This window comes from Rhinolophus hipposideros (genome assembly GCF_964194185.1).
Source record: "Rhinolophus hipposideros genome assembly, chromosome: 24".
In the NCBI taxonomy this organism is placed as follows: Eukaryota; Metazoa; Chordata; class Mammalia; order Chiroptera; family Rhinolophidae; genus Rhinolophus; species Rhinolophus hipposideros.
In genome coordinates this window covers 7712389-7725988 of record NC_138070.1, presented here as the reverse complement: position 1 = coordinate 7725988, position 13600 = coordinate 7712389, and the positions used below count along the sequence as shown (strand labels likewise).

The window sequence follows — 13600 nt, the reverse complement described above, 5'->3', positions numbered from 1 at the left end:
GATTCCAAGGGTCCTTTGTCTACCTCCCACTCTAAGTTAGGGGTATTTTTAGCTGGGGGTCCTTTGGAGATGAGGGTTGGGGGCTTCAACACAGGCTTGTCTGGCTGAGCAGGGTCATTAGAGGGGCAGAGGTAAGATGGTGGTGTCTGCGTGGCTGGGGAGGGATGAGGGAGCCCTTGTCAGTCACCACCCCCACTTTCCAGGCCAATGTCTGATCTCAGAGAGGATCACAAACCGCTCCTGGGGGAGGAGGGTGTATGTGTGACAGAGACTTCAGGGGGCACATGGCGGGTATGAAGAGGACATGTTTAATGATCAGTACCCCATGGAGAAATCTTTCTTCTCCCCGCAGCCCTCTTGAGCTCACGCATAATCCATACCTCCCACTGCTGGAAGCACCCAGCCCAGGCTCCCCTAAGGCCCCCAATCTGGCTCTGCAGCTTCACTTGGGAAAAATTTCAGCCCCTACTGTTCCAGCAAGGCAGCTCTACCCCTGTGTGGTCTCCAGAATCTGCTCGATTCCTTCCTACCTCCAGCCCTTTGCACTTGCAGTGTCCCTGCCTGGGGTGCCCTGCCCCTTCTCACTGACACCTCACACTCCAGCCCTCCTCACATTTCGAGCCTTTCCTTGAAAGTGCCATGTCCTTGTAGCCCCACTGCAGTTAAGCTGGGCATGCTGTTCTCTTTGTGTGTGGAACAGCCTTTCTCCGGATCTGGCTACCTCTTCAGAGGGGTCTGCCCTGACTGCCCCATTCCTTCTGGGCCACGCTGCCCAATCCCCTTACCTCCCCAGCACTTCCCTCTCTTTCCAGTAATTGTGTTCATTTACTCGTTTACTTGCTCTATGTCTGTCTCCCTGTCAGATCCCGTTTATCTTGTTTGCTGTACATATTTAGAGAATTAACACTGAACAATAAAAGCTGAGTAATTCCCAGCCTGCTCTACAACATTGGCTTTCACAAATTTCATCAGTGACCGAGAAACTCATTTCACCTGGCAACCCATTAAACACATGCAGAAATGACGCAAAAGGTTGATGGACCAATTCTTATCATTACCATGTGTGATACAGACCAAAATTTTCTACTCTATTCCATTCCATTCAACTCCAAGAAAATTCCGGTTACAACCTTCTGATTTCATCATCCTCTAGTAGGTTATAAGAACACAGCCCCAGAGAAAAGGTTCTTACATTCTTGCTGCAGAAGTTTCTGGAACCTGCCTGGTTCTGCCCCATCCCACACCCACTCCGGCTTGCTGTCCCACTCCTCTTGTTATTCTGGGCCCCCAGGCCCTCCCTTTTCATACGGGAGCCAGAGTCAGGGTACTATCGACAAAAAGCCGAAATGAACACTCCCGTCCCTGGGGTCCCCAGACAGCCCCTCCTGCAGTGCTTCCCTGAGAGGCCCTGTCCAGCAAGTGGGCCTGCTGAGAGGAATGACCTGGAGAGGAAGGGGAAAGGGAAGGGTGAGGCAGGCAGGTGGCAGCTGCAACAGTGCTTCCCATGGAAAGTTACAGTACCCCGACCCCCTCCCCCAATATGAACCTTCCTTCTGGGTAACAAAAATAGTCCCGTCATTGCTGAACTATTGTGACATGTAGATGCTGTATTCAGGCACACAGCATCTCCACATAATGGGGAGTCCTGCTCCCATTTAACAGATGAAACTGAGGTTCAGTGAAGAGGAGGGACTCACCCAGATCTCAAGAGACCGAGAGGGGATTTGAACCCAAGCAGCCAGACTCTCAACAGAACAGAAGGCAGATAGGTCAGCCTACTGCAGGTCCCCTCCCTTCGCAGGCCTCGGTTTCCCTTGACGAAAGGGGAGGCCTGGGGGTGACCTCAACGATTGTATCCAGATCTGACCTTTGCTGGTCTGAGGTCATCATGGTCGATTCCCTGAGCCATGCCACAGTGATACCAGCAGAGCTGGCTCTGTCCCTCCTCTCGGGCATTACCACCCACACCTCACCTGGTCTTTTCCCTTCTCATCTGTCCCAAGGTCAAGGTCTTTGTTCCTCTCTCATTTCCTCTATCTCAGGGCCTGGTACTTTGCTGAGAATGACCAAGTCTGGGCTCCAGGGCAGGCAGCAGACAGGCTCACTGCGTTGCTATCTTGGGGCCTTAACCCAGGGATTTCCGAACTTGAATGACCTGAGTTCCCTTCCTCAATGAAATCCCACTGGGAAATTCTGCCAATTCATAAAAGAGATTCCAAAACAGAGCTGCTCTGGTTAAAACAAGAGGAGAGAGGTCTGCTTTCATGTGCCTAATTTCTCCTTATCCCCCACCCCATCCTGCCATTATCCCAGGTCACCCCAGAGGTCCCTGGCGGCCAGTTTGAAAACCCCCTAGTGTTAGCCCAAAGTAGTGGTGATAATTCAGGTGCGGCCTATAAGGAAAATATTCTGGACAAGTGGCTAGAGGCTCCACGTGAGATGTGCATGGGCTGGGGCGGGGCACAAACCCTCTAAAATAATTTGAAGACAACACAGTACAGACCCTAGAATCCTACAGGTCTGAGTTCCAATCCCTGCTCTCTATTTGGGTGGCTCTCAGAAGGTACGTACCACACCTCTCACGGCCTCAGCCTCCCCATCTGTAATATGGGCATGACAGCATCATTTGGGGTAACAAGTGATGCAGATCAAGGTAAGCACATAAGAAACACGGAACACCCCCCCTAATTGTTGTTGCTCTGGTAACCACCGCTTGTGATCTTGGGGAGTTATTAACCCTCCCTGAGCAGTTTCCTCACCTGTAAATTGGGGATGATGGTACCTACCTCACAGGGTCCTCCTGCATGGATATAAATGAGTGGGAACACCTTAACACTTGACCCCAAGTGAATATTTAATGGATTCTAGGTATTGCTTATGATTGTTACGATAATTGGCATGCTTTGCTCCCAGACCTGGTGGGCAGCCACCCCTGCTCCCGGGCCCGTCTTACCCCGGCGGGATGGAGGTGCGTGTGCTCACGCTGGTGGCGCGCTGGGGCCCGGGCCGGTTGAGGTTGTTCTGGCCCGGGGTGGGCGCGCCGCTGAGGGTGCTCGGGCTCCGCGGGGGCGCCCCGGAGGACTGCGGGGGCTCGGTGGGGCTGGTGGCGGGTGTGGCCCAGAGCGCAGCGCCGGCGAAGGTGGCGCTGGGGCGCACGGCGAGCGAGCCCGGAGGCCCTCCAGGGGGCGGCGGGGCGGCTGGGGGCGCCTTGCGGCGCTGCGAGGCCAGGATGGCGTTGGAGGCGGCGCGCGTGCTGTTGACCAGCAGGCACTGCTGGCACGAACAGGGCTGGCCCGAGCTGGCGCCCACGGGCCACGACTGCGACTTGGGGATGGAGCCCACGGTGAGCGGGTAGGCAAGGTCCAGGCGGCGGCGCAGGCGGCGGCGCCGGCGCGTCTGGCGGTTCACCTGCGACATGCTGTTGAAGTAGATGAGGTAGCAGAAGCCGAGCGACGAGAGGTCGAGCCACGGGTGCTGCTTCTCGTAGGCGTTCTGGATGGTGATGCAGATGTCCATGTCGTAGGCCGTCCAGGCGCCGCCGTCGTTCTCCCACTCCCACACGACGCCCTTGCCGGGCGCAGACGACGGGTCGTAGAAGTTGCGCCGCACGGGCCGCATGGTGCCTGTGCTCACAAGGTGGGGGGGTCAGGACAGGCGGGGGGGGGACAGGGGGGGCACCAGAGGGGTGTATGCAAGTTGGGGGGGCAGCAGCCAGGGGCTGGGGTGCAGGGCCAGCAAAGGCGGAGTCCAGACAGCATGCGAGGCCCACGCAGGCCTGGCGCGTGGCCGGGGACAGAACACGCAAGTCGCCTCCCCTCGCAGGGTCAACCCTGGCCCTGGGGGGGCAGGAGGGCGAAAGGGGTGCGGAGGCTCTTCAGACAAGGGAGGGGAAGCAGCGTCAGCACTTGGGGTGGGACACAGATGTCCAGAGGCCAGGCCCATGCAGACACGCGGTTGGCATGCAGACCTTTCCTTCCTCAGTTCACTCACTCATTCCATCATTCTTTCATTAGCTCGTGCATTGGGTCCTGGCTTCGCGCACACAGTCATATATTGCCCAGTGCGTTCATTCAATAATTCTCTCATGAGTCCCCTCACCCATGCCTGCAGCCAAGTCACCCACTTTTCATTCATACCTGCATTGATTCCCGCTCCCCGGCTCTCTCCTTTACCCAGGCAGTCAGTCATTCCTTCATTTGACGACCCGCCGATGAAAATGTGCGCCCCGCCACATACTGCCCTCTCTCCTGCCCTGCCTGCTTTCTCCATCTGGCATCATTTCTATTTTACCTCTCTATCTTGTTTTCTGTCTGTCCCCTCTCACTAGAATGTCACCGCCGCATGGCAGGGACTTTGTTTTATTCACTGTTCCATCCCCAGCCCCTGCACCCAGGAGGTGCTCAGTAGATATTTGTTGAACATATGAATGCATTCATTAGCTCAGACATTGATCCATTTTGGACTCAATTATTGTTTTATTCCTTCATGCCTTTTGCTTATCCCTGCACTGGTCCATTCCTTCATCCACTTAGTTGTGTTTTCATTCATCTGTTGGTTCATTTGCTCCTTCTGTTAACACACATTTGCTGACTGCTCTTTAGAGGGCTCCATGCTGAGTGCCCATTTGAAAACAGAATAAGCGCATGATAATCCAGCCAGGTCGGTATTCAGGTCCCCATTTTAAAAAAACGAGGGCATTGAGGCTTTGCTCCAACCACTGCTCCAGGACTCCCAAAGCTCAAGGTGCTCCCTGAGGCTTGCAAGGCTCCATGGACCCTCTGGGTTAACCAGAGATAACCTAACATCTGGGCTGCAGGACTTCACAGGGCCTTTACCCTGCTCTTTGCCTGGGGCCAGTGTGAAGAGATTCTTTGGCTGGATTCATTTGGTGCGTCTGCAGGGAAACTGCACACTTGACTGCTCCTCAGCTATGAGCTAGTCCCTTAAGTCCCCCTAGGTCTCAGTGGCCCCATATCGAAAATAAAGGTGACGCTAATCCACGATCCACCCTGCCCCTCTCACACAGGGCCGTGGGGAGGATTTGGTGAGAAGAGCCACAGAGCACAGGGTCTGGGTGGGGCCCCAGGGCTGGGAGGCAGGCAGACCTCATTTCAAGTCCTAACTGCCTGACTTTCCAGCTCTGTGACTGTGGTCAGATGATTCAATGTCTCTAAACCTCCGTTTTCTCATCTCTAAAATGGGCACAAGCAGATCTTCCTTATGGGGTTGGATCAATCAAGATAAATACTGTCTTGTCTTTAATGATTTCAAAATCTGTCCTTTCTAGCCCCATCCTCTTCCATGAGAGCCAAACTTATGTGTCCCATTGCTTCCTTGTCACCTTCCTGTGGAGGTTCCACAAGCACCTCACACTCAGGTCTGCTTTGGCTTTCCCTATCCCAAACCTGTTCCTCCTGCAGTCTTCCTTATTGCAGTTTCCAGCAGGTCTGTCCTTCCAGCTGCTTGGGCCCCAAACCCACCAAAACTTGGACTTCACTTCTTACCTCATACCCCATATCTAGTCTATCAGTAAATCCAGTCACCTCTACCTTCAAAAACATCCCACCTCCGAACCCTTTTCCTGCTTTCCCATTGCACTAATTCTGTCTGGTCCAAGTCGCTCTATGTCTCAGGCCTGGACTATGGCAGTAAACTCATGGCTGGTCTCTGCTTCTGTCCTTGCCCTCTGTAGTCTGTTCCCCACGTGGCAGCCAGAAGGATCTTGTTCCGTGCAAGTCAGATCACATCTTTTTTCTGCCCCCAATCCTCCCATGGCTCCTGGTCACTTGCAGTAAAAGCCAAAGTCCTCACCATGACCTACAGAGCCCCACGTTACCTACAAAATCCCCCCTCACTCACTCGACGCCAGCCTCCCTAGCCTCCTTGTTGTTCCTCAAATATCCCAAGCTGTCCAGCCTCAAGGCATTTGCTGTTCCCTCACCTGGAAAACGACCTAGCCACACCCTAGATGGTCTCAGTTTCCTCCCTCCTTTCTTTCAGGTCTCTGTTCAAAGGCCACCTCTTTGGAAAGACCATTCAAATGTCGCTTTGTTGGAAAGACCCTCCCAGACCACCTTTCTAAGACTAACCCTCCCATTTGCACCCTCTTACCTTGCATTATGTTTCTTCTTAGCACTTAGCACTGCCTGACTTAATAGATCCTCCTGCATACTTTCTTTTCTCTGTTGCCACCGACTAGGCTGCCGGCCCACAAGGACAGAAATCTTGACTGCTTTGCTCACGGATGCGTCTCCAGCGCCTAGCATGGTTCCTGGCACACAGCAGGCCCTTACTGCATGAACTCCCCCAGACGCCTGGCCCAGGAATCTGCAGCCAGATGGGTGGGGACCCACCATGGTCCATCCCCTTCTCCCCCCCTGCCCCCTGCTCGTCTTCTGCTCTCTCTGTTTGAAAGAATCTCAAGGGCTGTGGACTTTCCCTCCTCCGTGTCAACTTCCCAGGCCCTGAGAGCTGGGGAAATCAAGGCACAGAGCTGCAGCTGTTGATATGAAAGAAGCAGGGTGGGGTGGGTCCCTGGGCTCCTGTCATGTTCCAGCCAATCATGTGGAAAGTTCCCCTGGGCCTCTGGGGCAGCTTCATTCTGATGTCTGATTTATCATTTTAATTGAGTGTGTGCATATTGATTTTTTTCCCTTGACAACACTGTTCTTCCAGGACAGGCCTGAGAGGGGATTGGTTAGAGGGAAAATCCTGGGTCCTGTTCTTGTTCGGCTTCTAAGTGCCTATCTTCTCCTCTCGGGGCCTCAGTTTCCTCATTTACAAAATGAATTCTCATGATAGATAATCTTCAGGCTGAGGTGCCTGAACTATTGCCATTAGCCTCCTGCTCAGGGTGAAAGCTGTGTGTCACCTGGAAGTTGTGACCCCTGGATGGGAAGGAAAAGGGATGGAAACTTGCTTTGTTTAACCACCTCTGTGTGCCAAGTCCTGAGCTGGTCAGGCAGGGTCTGGGGTAGGAGGTGCAGAGTGAAGTGATTGAAAGAACTCAGAAGTCTCAGAGGCCATGTGCAAATCCTTGTTCCACATAGCCTCATTGTCCTCATCTGTAAAATGGGGGTAGTAATACCTACCCCAAAGAATGACTGTGGGACAAAGTAAGATCATGTATGGCATAGGTGCTTCTCAGAGGACTTGGCTATAGTAAGTGCTTGATGAATGCTAGCAAAGACTGCTGTTATTATTGCATATATGACCCACATTCACCCTCTCCCAGCCCTGTTCACTTTGCGAACTCCTATTCATCCAACAAAACCCTCCACATGCACACCATCTCCAGGAAGTACTTTTCTGTTCTGCTGCTATAGTTGGCATGCGCAGCTTTTTAGTGCATGTCTGTCCCTGCACTGTCATTGAATTATTCGTTTTTGTTCTTGATCTCGCTCACTGGTTGATGATTTTCAGAAGGACAAGGACCACGTTGGATCCATGTCTGTGTTCCCAGCACCAGGCACAAAGCCTGGCACAAAGGAGGTGTCTGCAACTGAAACGGGCAACCTACTTGGCACAGCCCGGGGCTCAGAGGCAGTGGGAAAGAGGAGGAGTTGGTCTCGATGGAGAGGGAGTGGAGATTGGAGCAGGAGCCAAAGCACACACGAGGCCCCCGGGGGTGGGGGTGGGGTTGGGGACAGGGTAAAGGGCAGTGTTGGCCAGCTCTGCAACAAAGGACTCTGGGAGTTCCTCCAGGCCATGTTAGGGCTAGCCAGCCCAGGCATCCCTCTCTCCAGAGCTCGATTTACCAGGTATCGATTTTCTTGCCTGTTTACTGGTAGTTATTAAAGCCTGCGTCCCTGGAGTCCTTTTCAAATGAGATTGGAACCTGGAGAGCTAGAGTAATTAGGGCAGCTGCTGTCCTCTCTCCTGGGTCCCGTACCTCACAGAGCCCACTGCTGCCCACTGCTGCCCGTCTGCCCACCCATCCGTCTCTCCAGCTCACACTGGCCCTGGACCAGGCTGAGGCGGCCAGCTAGTTCCTTGGTGACCTGCCTGGGCTGCGATCTCGAGATTTCCAAGAGAGCAGAGGCAGAAACATTCCTCCTCCTCCCCAGTGGCCTTGGCCTAGATTTTCAGCAAGAACAATGGGTCGAAGATGGGGCTGGAGGTCGTTCAGCCTGCGAGACGGAAGGACCTCAGACTGGTGGTTTGGAGGTGGCTGGGCTTTCTCACTGACCCACTCTGCTGCTGTCCTTGAGCAGACTCCCCCCACCCCCCCACCCCCCCGCCTTAGGCCTCATGGGCTCCCAGCTGCACTGGCCATGTGGAGCTGCGTCCCCATGGCAGTTAGCAACCTGTGTCAAGCATGCACCATTTCTGGGCCTGTTTTTGTGCATTTCCTATGGTTGTCTGACCCCTACCCTCCCTTCATTTCTTAAAAATGTTTGGTTGAAAAATTCCAATCTTCTTCCAGCTGCACTGAGGGGAAAGGGGTTTTAGCCAAATGTCAGCGGGAGGATTGCAGGGGCTGGGCCCCAGAGACCGGGTGTGGGAGCGGCCACTGCAGCCAGTGACCAGTTCATGCCTGGAGCAGAGACAAGGAGAGAGAGAGACTGAGATTCCGGGGGAGTGAGAGACAAGGAGAAAGACACAGAGACAGAGAGACACATGCAAGAGAGACTGTTCAGGAGCGGCTAAGATCAAAATGGGGAATGCTGAGGCAAATACAGGAGAGCTGGGGGCAGAGAGACAAAGCAAGTCTGAGAGACATAGAGAAACCAAATCCTGAAACCTAGAGATTGAGACAGTCATGAAGAGTCAGAGAGAAAAAGAGAGCAGGGCCAAGAGACGGAGAGCAAGGCCAAGAGAAGAGGGAGAGACAATGGGGGTGGACAGTAGCTACTGCAGCGACAAAGGAGCCAGCGTTGACTGAGCACCCACACTGGGCCAGATGCTGTGCTCAGCACTCTCCTTGCACTAACTCATTTTATCCTCACACGGTTCCTTCCAGGAAGGGACCAGAGTTTTACAGATGAGGCAACCGAGGCTCAAAGAAGTAAAATCCTGGGAGGGCTGGGAAGGATGCTTCATTCATGGAGCAAAGGAAAGGCCAGGATGGACTGGTTCTAAGGGGTTCAACTCAGCCAAGTGGTAGCCCAGCCTAGGATACCTCCAGTGACAGGGAACTCACTACCTCACTTTTGCTGTCAGCGGTTTCTTTATGAGAGGTTTCTGCCCTGAGACTGTGGTTCTGATCTGGCCCCCTTGCCTAGAGGTGGGGTGTGTGGGTGTCTCAGCTCCCAGCTTTTTTTTTTTTTTTTTAAGAAAAAGCTGACTCTGTGGAGAAAGGGGAGGCCCTGAGCCCTCCTGCCTGCCCTTCAGCCTCCAAAGGGCTCATCCCTTGCCTGGGCCAGGCCCACGCCCAGCAGGGAACCCCTCCCTCTGGGGTGGCTTCCCGGAGGGAAGTGACCTCAGCTTGGGGGCACCCAGACTCTGACGGGAAGGGGGACCAGTGGGAGGCGGTCATGGGACATCCTGTCATGTGGGGTCTCCTGCAGGCTCAGTCCTGTGACCGGGGGGTGGGCAGTAGACTGAGCATGAATTGAGCACCCACGGGATGACAGGCCCCAGTGAGGGACTTCACCGAATCCTCCGCCAACCCAGAAGTAATAATAACAATCGTTTGCATACACTTCTGTGGCTAGGCCCTCTCCCTGAACTCCCTGGCTGGTGACCTGCTTGGCTGGCTTACTCCCTCTGACGGCAACAACAGCAGCCATAGCGATAACCATCCTGATTTATCCCCTGTGCCAGCCACCAAGCTAAGGGCTTATGTGTACTGTCCACTCATCACAAAACCCCAGGGGATTTTGAGCACTATTATTAGCAGATAGATTGGGAAACTGAGGCCCCTTGGAAGACATGGAAGTCCACCTGGGGCAGTGGCCAGGCTGGGATTCGAACTGCAGCCTGTGGACCCCGGGCACCTCCCGCTCCCACCCTGTGATCAATAAAGCCCACGGTGTTCTCTTTCCCTCCAAACTCTCCCAGAGGACTCGTCAAGCTGAGCTGAAGCCCATTAGTGGTTTCTGCACGTTTGAAGCTGGCCCAGGTTCCCCAGGGTCTGCTGGCAGCCAGGCCAGGGCAGTAGTGGCTGGAAGGGGGGGCGTCTCCAGCTGTACCTGGGGAAGGCTGAGGGGCTGCATGGCGTTCAAGAGGCTACCACCTTCACATCTGTTTTGAAAGGCGCTTGCGCTGGAGGCTGCTGGCAGCTGGAAGCTAGCTCTGCCCACTTTATGGGCCGTGTGGCGGCTTCCTGGTCACCTGGCTTCCAACACTCTCAAGTTCAGACCATCTGGTACAGCAGCAACAACCAAGAGAGGAAAATGAGGGTCTGTGGGACTGAAGAAGCAGACAGTCCTCTGTCTCCTGGCACCCTGTGTGGTCTTGGGCAACTGAGCCGCCCCTTCCAAGCCTCTCCTTCCTCATCTAGGAAATCGACATAACGCTGATGACAATAATAATAATAATAATAATAATAATAGCAGTACATGCTCACAGAGGGCCTACTGTGTACCAGACACTGTTCTAAGTGCTTCCCATATGTCAACTCAATCCACACAACACTCTGTCTAGAGCAGGTATCATTACTATCATTGCCCTGTACAAATGCTGAGCACAGAGAGATGAAGTGATTTACCCAAAGTCACACAGGTACTAAGCTATGAAGACAGGATTTAATCCAGCCAGATTTGAATTTATTCCTACTTCCACTGCCACCACCCTGGTCCAAGTCACTATTACTGTTTGCTTAGGTTATTGCTGTAGCCTCTGTCCTGCGTCCCACCTTCCACCCTTTGTGCCCTGTAACACATTCTCACATGGCAGCCAGAGGGATGTTTCACGAACTCAAATCTGACTGTTTACTCCTCTGCTCAACACCCATCAATCGCTCCCTTGTGCTCTTAGGAATCAGTCGAGGCTCTTCAGATCACCTTCAAGGCCCATCACAAGCGGTCTGTGCAGCTTTCCACCCTAACCACACCAAACTTCTGGTTATTCTCTGAACACACCCTGCATGGTGATGTCTTTGTGTATTTGCATATGCTGTTCCCTCTAATGGAATGCCCTTCCACCCACCCACTCCACTTTCCTCTCTGCTGAGTTCCTACGCAACGTTCATGATTTAGCTCAAGCATTCTCCCCTTGGAATCTTCTCTGCCATCCTTAGGGAGGATCACTCCCTCCTTGGGGCTCCCATGCCAACTTGCAGCTAGTAGTACGCCCAAGCTCAGAGCTTACAAAATGTTGAGGCGTCTGTGTTCCCCGGGAGCCTCTCAGAGGCTGGGCTGCCTTTCAGCCACCTTCGAATCCTTCCATGGCCCAGAGCACAGGGAGATAGGCACTTGGAAAATGCTAGCTGAATGAATACATGTATGAATGACCAAATACACACGAGTGAACCTAACTGAATGCTACAGATGACTAGGCTGGAGATTACAAGTTAGTGGTGGATATAATTTTATTTTAGTCCACATACTAGTTACATTGAAAAAAAAAATACAATGACCAGGCATTTAAAAACTGGGGTGGACTCGCTCAAGTCTGGATTTCAAAAAAATCCCCAAATATCCAAAGACATGGCTGCCGGGATTGGCCTTCTTGGCAGCAGTTAGCAGCAGCTGAGTAACAGTGACCCATTCATGTCTTGAGGTATTTACTGAGTACCTACTGTGTACCAGGCACTAGAGAACCACAGTTGAAAACTTGCCTTCCCAGCCACTTGCACACACTTGTGTTAGATTTCCAGGCCCTGTAACCTGGAATTTTCTGACTCTGTCTGGTTAGGGAACTGCGCCCTAGAGACGGGGGAAGGGACTTGGTCCAAATCCCCACCGATTTGAGACAGATCTTGACTCCAGGCCCCTTGACTCTCATTTCCGCAGTACCAGGTGACGAGCACCACCTGGGCACGAATGAATCTTTGTTCCATAGAAGAGAGGCATTGGGGAGGGCTCCATGATGGTGTGATTTCAGTTAAATGCTATGTGTCCCCTGGCGTGCTCTGCTTCCAGTCGGAGGGAGAGGGGACATGGGCTCAGTGGTGGCGGGGCCCAGCCTGTCATCGGGAGAAGAGGTGGCTATGCTGCGGTTGCTGGCAGGACTGTCCTGGCCGCCTGCCCTGCCTCCTTTGATTGCCTTGTTCTTTGTTCTGCATTTCAGGGCGTTTAGCTCCAGGGCCCGGCGCCAGCCTCCCTCCCAGACCCCATTACCCGTTTGCCACTACTGCCCAGGCAGGTGGAGGTGGCGTCCTAGAGTAGCTCCAGAGGGACCATGGGCAGACCCCCGAGAGTGAGAGGCACTTGGTTAGGGTGGCAAAGCAAGGACACAGCCACACAGGACCCAGGGAAACTCAGCCCCGGCCTGGCAGCTGCAAGGTCAGGAGCAGCCCCTTATCCCAGGACGTCGTCAGTGTCTGGCCTCTGATCACACCCACCACTCACCACCAGGCGGAAGGGCCTGCAGGCCAGCGATTTACGTCTGTACTATTCAAGGCTGCTTCCCTGGTGCCGGGGACAGTGTTTGGCACACAGTAGGTGCTCATTCAATTCCTGCTGAATGAGTGACTACTGACCATAGTCCCATGAGATAGGTACTGTTGTTGGACTCATATTACGGAGGAGGAAACAGGCTAAGAGGAGGGAGTGTGACTTATCCAAAGTCACAGACCCCCCCCCCCCACCCCCAATTATCAGCAAGCTGCTAGGAAGGGAATCTGGAGTCTGGGCCTCCCCAGCAAGGCTCCCTGAGGCAGCTGTTCCCAGATTTTGGGCCCCATGTTCTTGGCTGGTATCAGTCGGGGGCAGTTGGGGGCTGGTGGGGCTGTCTGTGTCAACCAGGAGGCTGGGGGGATTTATGGGGGGCAGCTGTCTTGGGGCCTGGAGGCTGTCCTGGTGAATGGCTATTGGGTATGATGCTGGAGTGAGTGGAAGGAGGGAGGCCCAGGGAAATGCAGACGTGGGGGGCGGGGGGCCTGGGAGGGCCCTGGGCACTCTCCACACCCTAAGTCCAAGCAGAGGAGGAGGGGAGGGACCCCATCCTACAGCCTGAGCGAGCGGGTGTCTCCGCTGTGACCAGTCCTGCCCCATCACCTTCCCATGCTGGCCTTTCCTCATTAACCTCTTATCATGTCCTTGCTCAGCTCCCCATTAAAACCCCCAGGTCTCCCTCTCCACTCTGTCACCTTCTTCACCACCCTCCACACACAACCCCCACAGCACCCCTAATTGCCTCCCCCATCACTGCCTCCATGACAGACAGCTACTATTACCTGCCCATCATGGCCTCCTGTATCATGCCCCCCACTCCACCTTACCGGTAATAGCGCCAATCATAGCCCCCTCCCCTCCCCACCACAGCTCTCATCACCTTCCCTACCACCTCTCCCATTACAACTTCCATCACCTCCCTCCTCTCTAGGTCAGACTCTACAGCGGTTGGGAGAGAGAAGGAAAAGGTGCGGGGAGGAAGGGAGGAGGGGAGGCAGGGACAGGAGAGGAGAGAGGGTTGCGAGGAAGACCCGGCCCAGGATTGCTCATACCAACCCTGCTGGAGCGGGGCGGGCCTGGCGGTGCTGTCCAAGGTGCTG

The 13600-nt window shown here is 54.1% G+C and overlaps 1 protein-coding gene across 1 annotated transcript in view; it reads right to left on the bottom strand.

Annotated features, from left to right (window-relative positions):
• Positions 1 to 13600, bottom strand: part of DTX1 (deltex E3 ubiquitin ligase 1) — a 35139-nt gene that overhangs the window by 14132 nt on the left and 7407 nt on the right. Inside the window, exon 3 of the mRNA XM_081037290.1 lies at positions 2954 to 3623. Within this exon, the coding sequence (XP_080893416.1) occupies positions 2954 to 3623 (670 nt within the window). The remainder of the gene's footprint in view (positions 1 to 2953; positions 3624 to 13600) is intronic.